Source organism: Sus scrofa, chromosome 10 (genome assembly GCF_054392235.1).
Source record: "Sus scrofa isolate SSC_HxYL_T2T_F1_AM1 chromosome 10, Sscrofa_HxYL_maternal_Yorkshire_Landrace_v2.0, whole genome shotgun sequence".
In the NCBI taxonomy this organism is placed as follows: domain Eukaryota; kingdom Metazoa; phylum Chordata; class Mammalia; order Artiodactyla; family Suidae; genus Sus; species Sus scrofa.
In genome coordinates this window covers 18,160,194-18,174,968 of record NC_139392.1, presented here as the reverse complement: position 1 = coordinate 18,174,968, position 14,775 = coordinate 18,160,194, and the positions used below count along the sequence as shown (strand labels likewise).

At 41.7% G+C, this 14,775-nt stretch overlaps 1 protein-coding gene across 9 annotated transcripts in view; it reads left to right on the top strand.

The window, feature by feature from the left end:
* PLD5 (phospholipase D family member 5) overlaps positions 1–14,775 on the top strand; it is a 302,902-nt gene that overhangs the window by 206,470 nt on the left and 81,657 nt on the right. For 7 of the 9 annotated variants that reach the window (XM_084979298.1, XM_021064454.2, XM_084979299.1 and 4 more), the window contains one exon: positions 6,113–6,224. In XM_084979298.1, coding sequence (XP_084835424.1) covers positions 6,113–6,224 — 112 coding nt within the window. The remainder of the gene's footprint in view (positions 1–6,112; positions 6,225–14,775) is intronic. The other 2 variants (XM_084979300.1, XM_005667950.4) reach the window with 1 other exon arrangement.

Below are 14,775 nucleotides of genomic sequence, written 5' to 3'. Positions count from 1 at the left end.
ATTCTACACTGCATGTCTCAGGTGATCCAACACCACAAGTTTGGGTTGCTTCCATGGCTTTGCTGTTGAGAATAGTAGTGCAGTGAACATTGGGGTGCCCATATCATTTCAAATTATGGTTTTCTCCAGATAGATGCCCAGGAGTGGGATTGCTGGATCATATGATGGTTTCATATTTAGTTTCTTGAGGAGCCTCCATACTGTTCTCCATAATGGTTATATCAGTTTACATCCCCACCAACAGTGTAGGAGGGTTCTTTTTTCTCCACATCCTCTCCAGCATTTATTATGTGAAGACTTATTAATGATGGCCATTCTGACTGGTTTGAGGTGATACCGTATTGTAGTTTCGATTTGCATTTCTCTAGTAATTAGTGATGTTGAGCATCTTTTCTTGTGCTTGTTGTCCATCTGTGTATCTTCTTTGGAGAAATGTTTATTTAGATCTTCTGCCCATTTTTGATTGGTTATTTTTCGATATCGATCTGCATAAGCTGTTCGTATATTTTGGAGATTAATCCCTTGTCGGTCCCATTGTTTGCAAATATTTTCTCCCATTCTGTAGGTGGTCTTTTCATTTGGAACAGTCGCTGTGGAGAACAGTATGGAGGTTCCTTAAAAAACCAAAAGTAGAACTACCATATGATCTAGCAGTCTGATTCCTAGGCCTATATCCGGGAGAAAAAAATGCAATTCAAAAAGATACGTGTGCCGCAACACAAAGATTCTGTTTCACTGAGAGTTTCCGTGTTAAGACCTGACATCTTTGAGGCCCATTTTTTAGCTGCCTACAATGTAATTAAGGTTTTTCCACTCTAAGACTGTACATGTACAAGACTACACACACAGGTGCCTAGAATTTCTTGCAAGTGTTGGTGTATTTTTATTCTTTCTGAGAACAGATTTTTCTGTATGGTATACTATAGGGGTATCTTTCACTTGTGCCTCTTTCAGACTGAATTAAAATAGCCTCTTTTAAATACAAATCATGAGTAGTACCATTTCAGGGTTCTCTAATAAGTCCCCTTGTCTGTTTAATCCATTCCTGTGCTTTTATCATATTAATATGATTATTGCGACTTCATGGTTCTTTTTTGTATTTTTTTTTGACCACACACATAGCATGTTGAATATCTCAGACCAGAGATCCAACCTGTGCCATAGCAGTGACCCAAGCTGCTGTAATGACAATGCCAGATCCACAACCTGCTGTGCCCCAAGAGAACGCTTGTGGTTCTTTTTAAATAATACTGAAGACATTTACAGTTATAAATTTCTGACACCAGATATTGCTTCATTTCATGGTTTTGCCAGGAAGGGCTCAACAGTTTATGGCTTTCTAGAAAATAGGAAAATTCACATTTCTTTTGTCTTTCGATATAAGGATGATCTGAATTTTTAAATCTTCAAATAGATAAGGTTTGTTTTATGAGTTACATGTTAATGGTCTGTCTCTCATTTTGTTCCTTGATGAGCAGAGAATGAAGTCTGAGAATATCTCATTTTAATTATTGTTCATGTTCTCTTTTTGTTTGTTTGTTTGTTTTCGTTTAGGGCCACACCCGCAGCATATGGAGGTTCCCAGGCTAGGGGGTCCAGTCGGAGCTGTAGCTGCCAGCCTACACCACAGCCACAGCAACCTCAGATCCAAGCTGCATCTGTGACCTACACCACAGCCCACGGCAGTGCGGGATCCTTAACCCACTGAGTGAGGCCAGGGATGGAACCCATGTAGTCATGGATCCTAGTCGGGTTTGTTACCACTGAGCCACAGCAGGAGCTCCTGCAGGCATATTTGTGCTTTGAGATATTTCTTCCATTGGATCGTCAGGCCCCTAATTTGGGCCTGAGCAGCGGCCATAGTGTTCTTTAATTACTCTTCTAATTTAGCTCTAAAATCCGAGTATTAGTGCTGCCGCATCTGACTGTCCTCGAGGGCTGGGACTGCATTTCAGTGCCATCTCCTGTCTTCTCGGGTGACCTAGTGCCCGCAGTGTTCAGACATCTCTCTTTTTGGATCCTCTTAAACTTGGGGGAAGATTTCTTCCCGGAATGCCCCTTCCCTTGCAACATTAACAGAACCAGATGTTTCTGCAGAGAAAACTCCACTGCGTGACCCTCAGCCTATCGCTTCATCTTCTTGGGCCTGCGTGTCCTTGTGTATAAAGCGGGGAGGTTAGTAGACTCTTGATCTCAAAGGACATCCTCAGTCTCAGTAACCGATGGTTCTACATCATACGTCAGTGATTTTTCAGTTATGTTGTGTAGAGCCCTGGGGGTCCTACACAGGTGGGCAGCAATAGACCGATGGAGATGGTTAGCTGAAGTTTTCAGGCGAACAGAGAGCTTGACTGTTTAAACACGTGTGACTACTCAATATTCTGTAGTAACCTCTATGGGGAAAGAATGGAGATAAGTCTATGCATATATGAATATATCTGTATGTATTTACATACACACACATATATATATTCACATATATATCTGTAATGTATAACTGAATCACCATACTATACACCTGAAACTAACACATTATAAATCGAGTATGCTCCAATATAAAATAAACATCAAATTTTAAAAAATCCCTAGGTTTGAAAACCACCGCCTTATTCTACATCATCTCCAGAATTTATCTTTGGGAGCACGACTTACTTCTGATTTCTCTTTGGTGTTTTTGTTTTTTCCTTTTACAATTTATTGTGGCATTTCATCCTGCCCGTGAGTTTTTGGGGTCAACAGGAATAGGCAGTATCTGTAACCCCTGTGTAAGCAGCCTCTTCAGAGTCACCAAGAGGCCGGGCTGGGTCTCTCTTCTTGGGGTACAGCCCCCTCTCCAGGACCATACTGTTTATCAAAAGGTTTTTGCCATCATCGGAAAATAATTGGTTTAAAGTAGGTCAGCATGCCAGAGCTACTGGCTAATCTTCAACATGATTTATTTAGGTTTGATTTGTTTTTTGCTTTTGTCTTTTTTATAATGATTTTTATTTTTTCCATTATAGCTGATTGTTTATTTAAGATTGAAATGTCGAGTAAGGTTGCACACCAGAAAGAACGCATCTTTAAACTGTCGACATTTAAAAGCCAAGGGGCTTTTGTTATTCCTTTATGAGAACACAATGAGTGAATTTAACTCAGGAAGCAGTAGACCTTGCTGCACAACTCAGCAGAGCGTAGGTATTTCATACCTTTGCAAGTAATTTCATTTTGAATATCCTTGCAAAAAATGTGTGGACTGAGAGATAAGACACTGAAAACAGGGGAGATTTAATAGAAGTTCTGCTTCAAGCCCAAATTCATTACAGTGAGCACTATAATTAAAAATTTCGAGAATCTTTGATGTAAGTAATCAGCACATATTGAAGTAAAAATAAGCCTTATTTAATGACAGTCTGCCACGATCTGTAGCTTTTGGAGTTTCTATTTTTCATTCGTGTTTGAGAGTTCTGGCCTTCATTTTAAATCTCACAAAAATCACACAGTGGAAATCAGTTTTAAGGCAGAGAGCCAGAAATACAGATAGGTTAGAAGATCTTTGGTGTTTCATTTGTGCTAAATACATTGTTGACCAAGATCAAAAAGAAAGGAAAAAAAAGCATTTGTTTAAAAATACCAGCTCACTAACCATGGGGTCTCACAGAACATACAAGGTACTTAAGCATTTCCCTGCGTAAAAGTGAAAACTGCAAAAAGCTGATGAGATGACCTGAGTCTGGACTCCAGAAATCTGGGTTCTGCAGAAATCACAAGGCTGCATGCAGGGCTGTGTGATGAGAGTGTTGTGCACAACTCTGCAGTGACAAAGCAGCCAGAGAGGAGGTTGTGTGAGTGGCATTGGTCTGCAGGAAAACCCACAAAGCCCCGCCAAGTGCATCTTCCCTCCTCACACCCTGTGTCTGAGCCTCTCACTGTCAAGCCCTCCCTTCTCCACTGTAGGTTTCAAATTTACATGGACCCTGAAATCAGCAGATTGGCACCTGTTTTTTTTTCCTGCCCTTCACTATCTCCTCATATGTGTCTCTCCCTCCCTCTCTCCTTTCCCCTCTTTATTAAAAAAGCAATTTGTAGAGTTCCCATCGTGGCTCAGCAGAAACGAATCTTAACTAGCATCCATGAGGATGCAGGTTAGATCCCTGGCCTTGCTCAGGGGGTTAAGGATCCAGTGTTGCTGTGGCTGTGGTGTGGGACGGCAGCTGCAGCTCTGATTTGACCCTTAGCCTGGGAACCTCCGTATGCTGCAGGTGCGGCCCTAAAAAGCACCCCCACCCCAAAAAAAAAATTTGCAACTGCGTAATGCACTCATTGAACACACCTCCTAGGAATACCTGGTTTATGGGAAGTTGCCTCCAGGCTCTGTGGGCTCTAGTCATTTTGATGTGTTCCACTTTGGGCAACCTTTATCAGCACACTGAGTTAAGCAAAAAGGAAGCCTTCTTGCCTGACATGGGGTGCAGCTCCTCTTTCCTTTAATACCCAGAGGTTAGGGAACTTAGCTGCACTGCCGCCTCCAGGCAGGAGCATGGCTGCTGTCAGCTGTCACCCTAGCACAGGCACACCAGCTCCCTCCTCCTTAATGCTCCAGAGCTTTAGGGTGTAGGTCTTTGGCTTCTTTCTCTTCTAAGGCTGCATGGCCAGAATCACTGCTGTACCTTTATATTTCATCTGTTTTCTTTTCTCAGTCCCCAAAGCATTTACACACAAATCATTGTCAATAATCCATTCTTATCAAAATGAGACTCTGCCACTTGAGGGCCATTAAAACCAAAGCCTTGAAGTTCCTGTTGTGGCTCAGCAGTAACGAACCTGACTAGTATTTATGAGGATGCCAGTTCGATCCCAGGCCTTGCTCAGTGGGTTACGGATCTGGCATTGCCGTGAGCTGTGGTGTAGGTCGCAGAGGAGGCTCTGACCCCACGTTGCTCTGGCTGTGGTGTAGGCCGGCAGCTGAAGGTCCACTTCAACTCCTAGCCTGGGACCTTCTGTATGCCACAGGTGCAGCCCTAAAAAGAGACAAAAAACAAAAAACCAGAGCCTTATTGCCTGATTGGCCTCTGAAGGTATTTGAGTTTGTGGCTGAATAACAAAGATCTGAAAAACCAATAAAAGAAGACCAGTTCCCTCTAATGATAAAGAGAAGGAGTCTATGAAGACACACAGGGAAAATAAAGAGGGTAATGTCGCAGCCCACTCACCTGAGATGACGCAATGACTGTGGACCTAGCGCTGTGCTTAATCGCCCCGAGATTAAAATGGACAATAAAAATAACACGCTTGCAAAAATCTTAGAAGGAAAGCCTGGACTTTTTAGTTTGTTTTTTCTTTCAGTTCTGTTTAGGCTGGGCTGGTAATTATAGATTTCTAGGCAGAGCATGAGTTGAATAAAAGATGTTTTAAACACGAAGGTGAATTCAGGCAAATCCCTGATAAGTAACCTTGATTCCCACCCCTGTAAGAGTTAACATTCAAGGATACTTACCTACTACTGACTCTTAATCCTTACAAAAGCCTTTGAAAGTAAATACCAATACTATCTACATTTTACTGAGGAAGAAACTGGAAATAAGTGAGATTAAGAAACACAGCTCGCAAAATCAAAAATCAGCTGGAATCCAGGCCTCTCTGGATGCAGTCACAACTGTTTAATATTCTTTGCCTCTTCGTGTGTAGATAACTTCAGAGTTGGTGAAAAAGTAAGAGTAGATTTGCATTGTAGCATTATTACACTCATTGTTACATTAGTGTAATAATAATTGTAACATTATCACAGTAATTGTTGAATTGCAGTAATTGTTGAATTACCCTCGTTGTTGAATTGTTGTTGCATTAGTGTAATAATAATTGCAGCATTATTATACTAATTGCTGAATTGCACAGTACTCAAAAAAAAACAAGGCAATCTATGTTCCTGTGACTTCTCTATTTCTATAAACTCTCTTGAAAAGATTTTCCATGAATACCAAGTGTCAGAGTGCTTGCCTTTTACAATTTGAATGAATGGTTTCAAGGTTCAATGTTTATTGATTTTAATTTATTCATTTCATTACTTAAATAGGAATATTTAAAATAGCATTCTGGTAGGTTTTCTGACTTTATTTCTGAATATTTTTTCTAGGGTCAGCGTCTTTTCGAAAAGTTGCTCCAACTGACTTCTGAAAGTGTTGAGATCAAGCTAGTGAGTGATGTAACAGCTGATTCAAAGGTATTAGAAGCCTTGAAATCAAAGGGTAAGGCCAAGGTTGACATGGTACCCTCTGCGTGTACCCTCTTCCTGTACCTTTAATTCTGCTTAGAGCAATACATGATTTCTTTATAATAACACACTTGACTTAGCACACTTCTTATTTCCCCTGATTAAAGCCTTTAAATGAGAGAACTAATTAATCACTTCTCCTGGGGTTTTTTAAGTCATGCTGCTGCATATTAGTTTATGCAAAATAATCTACTAGCCATTAGATCATAATTAACCAGAAAGCAGAATCCTTCCTTCTCTGAACCTTGAAATGATGGGATTAGGGGAAAGAGCCCCTGTTTATCCGAACAAACATGGGATTTCTGGTTTTCTCTTGCCCATCAAATGGAAATTCTCCTCGTGCTGCATATTCTGTGAAATAATATGGTCAGATGTAGGCGTCTATGCAGCACTGCTTAATTGCAGACTTTTAAGAGAATTCCATGGGAGAATTCCACGGTATGACCACTGTGCAGTTTGACTCATGATCCCTAAAGACTGAGGGTCATTATCAAATCCATCTCTTCATTTTTCTCTGTCTTTCCTAACTGAATTCTCAGTTCCAAAGAGTTTTTACTGCTCTATAAAAATTTCTGCCCTAAATTTACTGTCCAAACTGTAAGGCTCTGAAAGGAATTGGCAGGTGTGAGCCAGTGAAAATGTTCAAGCTGCTGGCTATCCCCAGGAGAGGACAAGGTGTTAGCCCCAGCGAGAGTAGGGACTTCACCTGATGGCATTACATCTCACAGGTGCGCTCATAATACACACAGGGCACTTTGGCTTGTCACCTTTGCCACATTATTAATTTAAAAAAATTGAATAGGGAGTTCCATTGGGGCTCAATGGTAATGAAACCCACTAGCATCCTTGAGGATGCGGGTTTGATCCTTGGCCTCGCTCAGCGGGTTAAGGATCCAGCATTGCGGTGAACTGTGGTATAGGTTGCAGGCACGGCTCAGTGACTCTGGTGTAGGCCAGCAGCTATAGCTCCAATTTGACCCCTAGCCTGGGAATCTTCATAGGCAGCAAATGCGGGCCTAAAAAAAAGCAAAAAACAAAGAAAACCCCAAAGTGATAGGCAAGAATTAGGTTTATTAAGATAGGGCGCCTCCAAAAAAAAAAATCTTAGGGAGTTCCCGTTGTGGCGCAGTGGTTAACGAATCCGACGAGGAACCATGAGGTTGTGGGTTCGATCCCTGGCCTTGCTCAGTGGGTTAAGGATCCGGTGTTGCCATGAGCTGTGGTGTAGGTTGCAGACGCGGCTTGGATCCCACGTTGCTGTGGCTCTGGCATAGGGCGGCAGCTACAGCTCCAATTCCACCCCCAGCCTGGGAACCTCCATATGCCTCCAGAGCGGCCCAAGAAATGGCAAAAAGACCAAAAGAAAAAAAAAAAAAAAAAAAAAAAGATAGGACGCTTATGAGAGATGCAAGTGGGCAGGCCCAGAGGCTCTGCCCCCCGGATCCATTGGGCTACAGTTTTGTCATCCAAGGGGAGTGGGGGTCAGAAAAGACCGCTTCTTCCTCTTTCTTGCCAGTAGCTCCTCCTTAGTATTCAGAAAGGTGTGTGTTCAAATCAGCAGAAGGGCGATCCTCAAACTCCTGCCCTGTCTGAGTCTGAAAGCAGGCCTCATCCCCTCCCCCACCCAAGGACCCGAGGCAATTCTCGCACCTCCACTAGCCCAGCAAGCCTGCCTTGTTCTGATGGCTTTCTTGAGCAATGATTAACTCGCAGTGGTCTCCCAACGTCCCCTGGGTTTCCCTCTCTATCTATGGTCCCTCATTGGGACTTCTGCACTGACCTGTGCCTACGCCATCCCTATCACATCCGGTTGTAGGCCCGCTAATCTGTGACACCAGGCAGGCGCTGCTGGAATGGGACTTTTCCAGCACTCAAAAAGCAATGAAGGTTGAGAGGACAAAGACCCCTGTGGCCTGGGATCACTTATGACAGACTTGCCAGAGAGCAGGCACAGGGCAACAAAGGGAATGCCGCTTATGACTTCATGTCTCAGAATCCCAGTCTCTTCACCTGGCACCAGATGTATGTACACCAGTGTGTACACCTTCTGGATGATGGAGAGCAGAGACGATACCCTCGCTGGACATGACGCCATGCTTTCTGGGCATACAGCAAGACAAACGGAAAGCCTTACCCAATTTTTACATCGGGGACTCAGAGCAGAGTTGGTCTAAGCAGACGTCAGTCTTGGGAGAATCATGAGCTCATGAGTCTGTGAGACCAGCTTGAACAACAGGCTCATAGGACCTTGCATTCTACCTGATTTTCCTCCTTATAACAAATTACACAAAAGATAGAGACAAAGGAACCCAGCCATCATCTCTGGGACCAAAGCTCAAAGCAGAAAACAAGAGTCCTCAACAAATCTTGACCCAAGTCAGGAGACCAAAGGAACAAGTTCGCAAAAGTATTTTCTCCTGCTCATGGAGATTTAGCAAAAGAAAAGGACTCACACCACTCACGCTTCACCAGACCCAGCAGGCAGAGATCCAGGAGGCTGATCTGACATGACTCGCCATCATGGGTCAGAGGTCCCAGGAGCACTCCACCACAGCAGCCCCAGGGCGGGCAGTGACCTGCCAGTGAAGAGCCCCACACTGGGCACCAGAACTCTAGGGATGGGACTCTTTTTCCTTCTCCCCTCTAGATTTTTTTGCTAGTCTAAGAAATACATTGACCTAAGGTAGATTAATGGGAAAAAATAAGAAACTTTGTAGCTATGGGAACCCTAGAGATAGGAGACTGCCCAACGGTCAGGCAGTTGAGCTAAGAATGAAAGGGGTCTGGCGAGGCTCAGGACCTGGGACTTCAAAAGAAAGGAAGAAAATCCACAGGAAGATGGGAGGAGCAAATGTTTGGTAACCAAATGTTTGCCTTGCCATGCAGATAAGTCTTGCTGATATAAGAAGTCTTCTATGGTAATACCTTCCTTCTTGGTACAGGCTCTCTGTCCAAACTCTTTCAGGCAGTTAAGGGAGAGGCGAAAACAAACAAGCAAACAAACAAAAGTACATCTTTCTGAGCCTGTTAGGCTTGGAAGCTCCTAATAGTAATTCATAGTTGAGGCTCATGTATCATGCTCTGCCTCAGTATTTTTATAGGATCGTACAATTTTATAACTCGCCTGCTGGCTCCCTTGTTATTTTTATTCCATTTGTTTAAAAAGGAAAAAAAGTTGGAGAAACAAGTTCAAGAGATGTCCACTGAGCTGCACCTGTTTCATGGTTAATGGTTGGAAGTGTCACATGCCCCTTGCTTGTCTCTGCAAAAAGAGCAACAAAAACTCCTCCAAGAGTTCCCTTTGTGGTTCAGTGGTTAACAAATCCGACTAGGAACCATGAGGTTTCGAGTTCGATCCCTGGCCTCGCTTAGTGGGTTAAGGATCCCATGTGGCTGTGGCTGTGGCTGTGGTATAGGCCGGCAGCTACAGCTCCGATTAGACCCCTAGCCTGGGAACCTCCATATGCTGTGGGTGCGACCCTAGAAAAGGGAAAAAAAAAATTTCTATATTCTGGATTCTTTTTTAAAAGTTTAAATTATAGTATCAAAGCTGTCAACTTGAAGATTCAGTAGGTTAGGTGAGCTAAGGTTTTTCTTGTGAGGTTTTCACCCAAAGGCTATTTCACACTCTGATAACATTTTTCTAATAAGAGCATTGAAAGTTGAAAAGGAATGGCCATTCAAGTATATGTGTAGGTTAGCCAACCATCAACCACCATCAACCAGTGATGAACTCAGAGTTTTAGAAGCCGGTGATGTTTTTGTCCGAGGGTATTTTATCTTTGTCAGAACAGTTTATGAACATTTTATTCAGAAACTCCAGTTGTAGAAGAAAAGATTTCCCAGAGTACAAACCTCCCTGTAAATATTTAATGGTATTTAAATTTTTTTGGCTACTAAGTATAAGGCTTCTATTTCATTTCAAAAGCAAAAGTAATTCCTGCTAGATATTAGTGAGAAACCCCTTGTATTCTTTCTCTAATTAAACAGACTTTGATTTAAAAAGTTACCTAAAATTTTAGGCCGATTGAGAAACCTGGGAAAATAGATAGAGAATTCGTCCGAGCTTTCAGGGTGAGTTGTATTTTCTGAACGCTCTCGGATTAGATTTGAAGCCCCTTGAGGCATTGCTTTTCACCACCCACAAATAGACACTCGTGCATATGCTGGAAGCAGTGTAACATCTGAAAGTCTAAAACTGTGAGAAGTTGAGAAATCTTAACTGTTTTCTTCCATGCCAGTCAGGACTGCAGGGGTTTTCTGAATAAACGGTTCCCATTCTCCCCACCGGTAACCACAAGGGGAATGAGACAAAGTGTGTCCCTCCCACATGCCTGTGTGGGAAGCATGTGAAACACATCCTTGGGTCACCACCATCCTTGATGGAAGAGAAACAGAACGCCCACAGCTTTCAAATATAGCAACAGGCATGACAGCCGTCACTCACCACCCACCACCCAGATCACTGTTAGTGCTTCATGGGCCTTTTCCGAAAAACGACAACAACAAAAAACCCACCCCCAAACAGCTTTCTTGTGTTACCAAACTAACAAACAAACAAAAAACCCTGCCATCTTCAAAAGCTGTCTGCTTTCAACCTGTTCTAAGTTATGCAGTCGGAGCATCAGTGGCGCAATCGGTTAGTGTGTGGTACTGACATAAATTATGCAGTCAATCCACATTGATTTATTCAGACTGTATGCCATTACATAAAGTTCTAGTTCTCATTCCATATTTTTTTCCTTTTTCTTTTTTTTTTTTTTTAGCTGAGGTATAATTGACACATTTTTATATGAGCTTCAGTTGTACAACATAATGATTTGATATTTGTCCATACCCTTAACCCTTGAACAGGTGGGAGTGAGAGGCACTGGCCCCAGCGTAGTTGAAAATCTATATATAAACTTACAGTCAGTATTTTTTTTTTGGTATATTAATCTTTTTAAAATGTTCTATAATGTATTTTTTTGGCTGAGCCCACAGCATGCAAAAGTTCCCAGGCCAGGGATTGAACCTGAGCCACAGCAGTGAGCCAAGCCATAGTAGTGACAGTGCCAGATCCTTAACCCACCAGGCCACCAGGGAACTCCCTGCAAGCCAGTCTTTTGTATCCATGGTTCTGCATCTGCGGATTTAACCAACTTCAGATCATGTCGTACTGTAGGATTTATGGGGGGAAAATCCACATATAAGTGGATGTGCACAGGTCAACCCCGAGTTCACGTGTCAACTGTATTGGGAGATGATCACCGCAAGACGTCTGGTTAACATTTATTGCCAGACAGAGCTACAGTTTTTCCCTTGGGTTGAGAGCTTTTAGGACCTACTCTTTTTAGCAACTTTCACATATGCAATGCAACATTATTAACCAGAGTCTTTATGCTGTATATTACACTCCATGACCTATTTATTTTATAATTGGAAGTTTGTACCTTTTCACACCCTTCACCCACTTTGCTCACCTCCATTTCCCCACCTCTGACCATCACCAGTCTGTTCTTTGTATCTATGAGCTTGGTTTTTTTGCATTTGTTTTAGGGTTGGTTTGTTTTTGTGTGTGTGTTTGGTTTGGCTCATAGATAAGTGAGATTATACAGTATTCGTCTTTCTCTGTCAGACTTATTTCACTTTGCATAATGTCCTCAAGGTCCATCCACATTGTCGCACCAAGAGCAGGGTTCCCTTCTTTGGGCTGAGTAATATTCCCTTGTGTATGTATGTCACATTCTCTCTACCATTTCTGTCTCCACCTGTGGACACTTAGGATGTAAGTGTTGACCATGGCTTGGCTGTTGTAAATAATGCTGAAGTGAACATAAGGGCACAGTTATCTTTTCTAGTTAGGGTTTTTGTTTCCTTCAGATACATCATCAGAATAGGTCCAGGTCGTATGGTGGTTATATTTTAAATTTTTTGAGGACTCTCCATATTGTTTCTGACAATGACTGTACCAATTTACATTCCCACCAACAGGACACAAGGATTCCCCTTTCTCCACATCCTTACCAACACATATTTCTGTCTTTTTTATAACAGCCATGCTAACAAAGGTGAGGGGATATTTCATTGAGGTTTTGATGTGCTTATTCTTGGTGATTAGTGATATTGAGCATCTTTACATAAACCTACCGGCCATGTATATGTCTTCTTTGGAAGTAGGATTATTCAGATCCTCTGCTTATTGTTTAATCAGATTGTTGCTATTGAGTTGAATGAGTTTTTTATATATCTTGGCTATCAACCCCTTACTGGGTAAATGATTTACAAAATATTTTCTCCCATTTGGCAAATTGCTTTTTGACTTTGTTGATAATTTCCTTTACTGTGCCGAAGCTTTTTATTTTTTAGTTTTTAGTTTTTTTGTCTTTTCGCCTTTTCTAGGGCCACACCCTTGGCATGTGGAGGTTCCCAGGCTAGGGGTCTCATCGGAGCTGTAGCCACCAGCCCACACCAGAGCCACAGCAACGTGGGATCTGAGCCACGTCTGTGACCTATACCACAGCTCACGGCAACGCCGGATCCTTAACCCACTGAGCAAGGCCAGGGATCGAACCCACAACCTCATGGTCCCTAGTTGGATTCGTTAACCACTGCGCCACAATGGGAACTCCCCGAAGCTTTTTAGTTTGTTGTAGTACCCCTTGTTTATTTTTGCTTTTGGTATCTTTACTTTTGGTGTCAGACTCAAAACATCATTGCCAAGACAAATGTCAAGGAGCTTATTGCCTGTGTTTTTTCTTTTAGAACTTTTATGATTTTAGGTCTTATGTTAAAGCTTTTAATCCATCTTGAGTTAGTATTTGTGTATACATCTATAGTTCAGTGTCATTCTTTAATGGGTGGCTGTCAGTTCTCAACATCTATCGAAGAAATTTTCCTTTCTCCTTTGTATAGTCTTGGCACCTTTATCATAAATTAATTGACCATATATATGTGGGTTTATTTCTGGGCTGTGTGTTCTGTTTCATCCGTATGTTTTTAATAATGCAATGTGGTCAGATCAAATATCACTCCCCTCATATTATTGTGTAGACGAGGAGCTAGTACTGCACCAATGGGTATGTAAACATTTTAATTTTCATAAGGTAGAACATCAGATTCCTTCACCAGCTTCTTCTGTAATCATTGCCTGAAGCATTTTCTCATATTAATTAGAGAAGCTACTTCTTTTAAAAATGTCTCCATTTTCCTTTCATTATCAGTGTTCTCTCTTGCTCCCTAAGATCGTGATGTCTTCTCTCTTATTATTCTTGCTTTTCCTCTCCTTTCCATGGTCTGGACACATTTTCCATTTCAAATTTCCAAGTTTATCAAAATGAAAGATGATTTAGGCACCTCATTTGGTTACACACCGAGGTGTTTGACAGGTGCAGTGCACTGTCATTCATCAGGAAGATGTTCCGCTTACAAACGGAATATTTTTTCTGGGTTCTGGCCCGTGGTTGATCTTCCTTGTGCCTAAGTGAGTTGCCTCATTTTTCAGAATGTACATTTACATTGCTTATTTGAGATTTTTCTTATGTCCCGAGGTACACATGCATCCCCATGAACTCCTCTCTTAGGACTGCTTTTGTTGCATTCCACAGATTGTGGGATGTTGTGTTTCCATTTTCATTCGTGTCAAGGCATTTTTAATCTCCTCTTTGATATATTCGTTGACTCAGTGGTTGTTTGATATCATATTGTTTCGTTTCCGTGTGTTTGTGTTTCTTCTTATCATCAGTTTCCAGTTTTATACATTGTGGTCACAAAAGATGCTTGATATGATTTCAATCTCTTCAATTAATCGAGTCTTGCTTTCTGACCTAATACATGATCTATCCTGGAGATTTTTCTGTGTGTCTTTGAAAAGAATGTGTATCCTGCTGTTTGAGTATGGAATGTTCTGTATATATTTATTGTCTGTCTAATTTAATGTGTCATTTAAGGTTGATGTTTCCTTAAGCATTTTACGTCTAGATGGTTTATCCATTGATGTAAGTGGGGTGTTTTTTTTGTCTGTTTTGGCTTTTTGGCTTTTTAGGGTCGCACCCATAGCATATGGAAGTTCCCTGGCTAGGAACACCACAGCCATAGCAACTCGGGATCCAAGCCAAGTCTGTGACCTGTAGGGTCACAGCAATGCTGGATCCTTAACCCACTGAGCAAGGTCAGGGATCGAACCCAAGTCCTCATGGATACTCCTTGGGTTCGTTAACCACTGAGTCATGATAAGAACGCCGTAAGTGAGGTGTTAAAGTCCCCTATTATTATTGTCAATTTCTCTCCTGTCTGTTTATATGTGTGTTATGTATTTAGACACTTCTATGAAAGGTGTCTACATATTTACAAATATTATACTCTCTTGTTGGATTAACCCCTTTATAATTATGTAATACTCTTCTTTGTCTTTTTTTATAGTCTTTTTTTTTTTAATTCTATTTTGTCTGATAGAAGTATAGCTACCCCAGCTTTCTTTTCATTTCCATTTATATGGATTCAGTCCATGTGTGTCTTGACATCTGAAGTGAGTCTCTCATATAAGC